Source organism: Haplochromis burtoni, unplaced genomic scaffold, assembly GCF_018398535.1.
Source record: "Haplochromis burtoni strain Fernald_Lab_line unplaced genomic scaffold, NCSU_Asbu1 Contig_873, whole genome shotgun sequence".
NCBI lineage: Eukaryota > Metazoa > Chordata > Actinopteri > Cichliformes > Cichlidae > Haplochromis > Haplochromis burtoni.
In genome coordinates, this window is record NW_024583234.1 from 80,824 (window position 1) to 85,672 (window position 4,849).

General features: G+C 40.9%; 1 protein-coding gene across 1 annotated transcript in view; it reads left to right on the top strand.

Moving 5' to 3' along the window:
• Nucleotides 1-1,405: 1,405 nt before the first annotated feature.
• Nucleotides 1,406-4,849, top strand: part of LOC121812837 (NACHT, LRR and PYD domains-containing protein 12-like) — a 29,166-nt gene continuing 25,722 nt past the window's right edge. Inside the window, exon 1 of the mRNA XM_042215929.1 lies at nt 1,406-2,636. Coding sequence (XP_042071863.1) covers nt 2,398-2,636 — 239 coding nt within the window. The 5' untranslated portion in view covers nt 1,406-2,397. The remainder of the gene's footprint in view (nt 2,637-4,849) is intronic.

The window sequence follows — 4,849 nt, forward strand, 5'->3', positions numbered from 1 at the left end:
AAAAACAACCTGGATGAATAACACATGGCATATTACACTGTCCCATTTTTTAATTGAACCAAAGTGCAGATGCAGTGTGTCAAAACTAAATGGGGCTTCATTCATTAGCTTGGAGAGCCACTTTCAGCAGCAATAACGTTAGGTAACTATTTTCTGTATTAATTTATCATCTCTCACATCATTCTGAAGTAATTTTGGTACACCCTTCTTTACACCAATGCTTCAGTTCATTGAGGTTGGCAGGAATTTTTGTATGCACAGTTCTCTTAAGGACACGATACAGTATTTCAGTCTGACCATTGTAGCATCTTGATTATTTTCTTTTCAGTCATTCTGTTGTAGAATTTCTGGGGTGCAAAAGTTACAGAAAGCTGGCGTAAGCAGCAGTACCAGCAACCAGAGATTGATTTGGCTTGGGGTGTGGTTTTGGCTCAGCTGCGGTGGAGAGGTGGAGGGCGCACTCATTGGGCTAGTTGTATGGTTTGTACCATTGTGCCGAGTATTGCTGGCATTTCCGGGAGAGACAGATGGGGCATGGGAATCGCCTTGTTCTTATGCCAGCCAGCTCTTTGAAGTGGCAGCCCAGTGGTTGCAACCTAACCCCACTGGGCTGCCACTTCAAAGAGAGTTAAATTCTAAATCAAGTTGTAAAATCTAAAAGTAAGCTAATAATTATTGATACAGCTTGTTCAGAAAAGCATAATACTCATTTAGGTAAAGATTTTTTTTAAATATCAGACCTTGTTGGCTTGTTTAAAGCCCCTTGTTATGACCTGGCTCGGAACGACCGTAACAAGAGGAGGGTGTCCTGCAACTCCCCATGCTCAAACAGACACAGCCATAGCATCGGGCTTTTTATAACAATTTATTTACACGAATGGCATTCAGAACAACGATAGAGGGAGTGTACGGCTTCAGGGTGAGCCAAGGCCAACACAACAAACAAGAAAGCAACAAAAGAAATGACAAAGTCTAACATCCCTGGTCTAACAACACAGGAGAAAACAAAACTTCCCAAAATAATCGGCAGCTCACCTCTACTCACTCTGCAATTCACACACATGCCCGAATAAATAAATAGCACAGAGCCCACCGCCTGTTCCCTCATCAGAGTCATTACTGAAGTCCTGACGGTGTAATGTTTTGCCCAGTAGCTCCACCCAGGCATTGGGGATTTGCCGATGGAGCCAGGATTCCATTACAAACTTAAATGTGCTGTGGGCAACAGCTGGCACTGTCATCTCATTTGAGGGGCACTTTAGTGTTCAAGTAGTACAAAAAAAAAACAGCCAAACAAACAAAAAAACACACCCACAAATTTCTGAAATGGTGGAAGAGCATATGGGAACAGTTACCAATAACCATCACAGTGGCAGACATCCATGAAAGGGTCTCGAGTATGAAGAGTTGGACAGCACCAGGCTCTGACATGGTTCACGCCTACTGGCTGAAGAAGCTGACTGCACTTCACGAGCATCTGGCAGCACAAATGAACCAGCTGCTAGTCCACGAGAGATGGCTAACCAAAGCCAGACACTCCTGATCCTCAAGGACCGGTATGGTCCCATTCAACTACTTAACACAGACCCCATGGGGCACACCACAGCAGAGGGGTGCGAATGAGGAAGAATAATTGCCCATAGAGACAGAGAAAGTCCTCTCGGATAAATATGATTTGAACCATGAAAACAATTTGCCTTTAAGGCCAACTACATGTTCTAGCCTTGAAAGGAGGATGTTGAGGTCAACAGTATCAAAGGCAGAAGTCAAGTCTAGTAGAACTAAAACCACAGGACGCCCTGCATCAGCAGTTACAAGGAGATCATTAAAAACTCTCAGTAGAGCTGTTTCTGTGCTGTGGTGAGATTTGAAACCGGACTGGAATTTTTACTTGATTCCATTAGTCTCCAAGAAGGATTGTAATTGCTTAAGAAATAGTTTTTCTAAGATTTTAGACATAAAAGGAAGTTTAGAGACCGGTCTGTAGTTTGAAAGGATCGAGATTACTTTTCTTGATAACAGGTTACACCATTGCATGTTTGAAAGCAGTAGGGACGCAGCCTGATAAGAGTGAGGAATTCATTAGAAGAAGATGCAGGCTCCAATAGTGTTCAGGGCATTATTGATAATGCGAGAGGGAAGCACATCATGACGAGAATTAGAGTTTTTCGGTTGGCCTATTATTTCCCTAAGTGTCAGAAAAGAAAGTTCAAACTGTTGAAAGACCATTGAGGATACCCAACTCTATCTATCCATGAAGCCAGATAACACACACCAATTAGTTAAACAGCAGGACATTATTATTATTATTGTTATTATTATTATTATTATGCTCTTATGTTTAAACCAAAGAAAATAATAAGGATGTAGTTTATTTTTATCAATACTTGTTTTTGCATGGGCAAAACAAGTTCAAAGTTGCTTCAGCCGCTATGCTTTAGTAAGAGCTATTTTCTCTCCAGGCTGTCATGTTGTGGGATCACAGAGGAAGGTTGTGTCTTTCTGGCCTCAGCTCTGAAGTCCAACCCCTCCCACCTGAGAGAGCTGGACCTGAGCTACAACCATCCAGGAGTGTCAGGAGTGAAACTGCTGTTGGAGCGACTGGAAGACCCAGAATGTAGACTGGAAACGCTCAAGTCGGTACACTGTGTAGCTTCCACACTAAGTTCTGAAAATAATTTCATAACTTCCCTACAAAGTTTTTTTTCATCTTGACCATCAAAATATTGAAGCTACAGAGCTAGAACTGCTTAACCTTTCTGAAAATGAACTAAATAGTGATTTTGATGTATTAAATGCTTTTAAATTGTCTTAAATAGTCTGAATTGTTTTGTAGTTTAACTCAAAAAATAGATTCTCTCTCACTTTCTTGGTTGTCTTTAACAGTCTGTCATGAGATTTTTTCTAAAGACACTTCTTCAGCTGAGAGTCGGAGAGTAGAAACACACACGCTGCAGTTTTTACTTGCAAGGGCGGTCACAGAGCGCTCGCACCAGAGTGGGGGCCCTGTGATGTGCGCTCTGTTCTTGCACTTGTCTTTATTTATACACAAAAGTAATACAATAGTGAATACGTCTGTTCATAGACAGAGGAATGTTAGTGCGTATGTATGTGCGTATGCATGTGTATATGTGTGTATTGTGAGAATCTGAAGGACGCGGCCCCTCTTCTTGTTAGGGAGCGAAGGTAAGAGTGTTCAGCTCTCCTCTTCCTTGTAGGGAGTGAAACTGCTTGTTCAGCTCTCATTATCGCTGTGGGAAGAAACTTACAAAACAGAACAGAAGAAGTCTTGTAGTGAACAACAGTCTAAGTCATCAAAAGAAGATCACCATGCAGTATTCTATCATATGCAAACGTATATCATTAAAAGCTTATACTGACTACTAAGTACAATTCTCCATTGACACAGTCCCATTGCTATTAACAGGAACCCTTTCTATGTCACTGGCTCAAGATATTTTCTTTTCAAAAATCCAAAGGATGCAAAGTTTCTCTCTTTCTGGCCCCCTTCGTCTGTTATGCAGTAATGTTAACAAAGAACATTAGCTAAGCGTCTCTACAAATGTTTGAATAACAAAAATGTTTAATAATGTTGCCATGTTAGCGAGTTCAATACAATTGCTTCATAAGGATAAAAAAGGAAAAAAAGACTCCGGCATCTAGAGATAACTTTAACATTAAGGCTCACTAAGGTCAACCAGCTGGCTGCTATATTGAATAGTTAGCAAGTTCTCCATAAATGACCGATGTCAGCACAAATAGATTGACATCAGTAGTGCATTTAATTGATGGAGGGACCTTTCTTGTATTTGAGAATTAAAACTTACCTCAAGCTCTTTCTTTTGGCACTTAGCAAAAACTAATCTGCTGCTATGGCTGAACTGCAACCTACTAAATGGTGCAAAATAAAGGATGTATCAAAAAGAATTATCTGATTTCAAAATGCTTCAATTCTGCAGCCTTTCTTGGTAGGAATTGAAACGCATACTGTTAGTAAGACAGGATTTGTGAGTTTCACAACAACAACAGTAGTGGCTCATTGACTCCAGACATGCTCACAAGTATAGTTTGCCTGTTGGATGACCATAAGCCATGCTTCCACATGGCATATGTGAATTGTAGGTTTTGTATGGAAAACTGTATATCCACCAATATATTTTCAAATTTACTACAAGCTCCTATGTCCAATACTTCACAAAAATACCGCCTGTTGAAATCACTCATGGGGGTTGTTACTTTATCAGATAATGTTGCAAATTAAGTGTTGCCAGATTCACACAGCTCAGCAAACTCAGCTGAACTTAATTAGCCATTTGTTTGTTTGTCTTTATGCTAATATTACAGGACCTACTGACCAGTCAGACAGTGTTTCATCAGTGGTTTGGGTGAGCAGAGAGACATGAAACGCTACACATATAAAGGCTAATTTAACGCACTGAGGACTGCTTTCACAAATAAGAGCTTAAAGTCAAAATTTTGAAAACATGTTTAGCGCTGTCTTCTGTCATATGGTTGGTTGGCTGTGGCTAATAGACTTACATTCGTTTATGTTAGCTCTATGTTAGATCTATACAGTATATCTCTTAGCTGGCCTGGGAACGCCTTGTTGTTCAACTGGACAAGCTGGAGAAGGTGGCTGGTGATAGGGAGGTCTGGGCTTCTTTGCTTAGGGTGCTGCCCCCCCGACCCTGCTCCAGATAAGTGGAAGAAGATGGATGAGTGGATGAACCCCCGAACAGAACAGTCATCAGAGGTCATTAACGAGTACAGCAGTCCCAGTCATGGTGCCCATTGCTGGCCACACTCAATACAGAACAAACAGCTGCAATAACATTATACATGAACAATA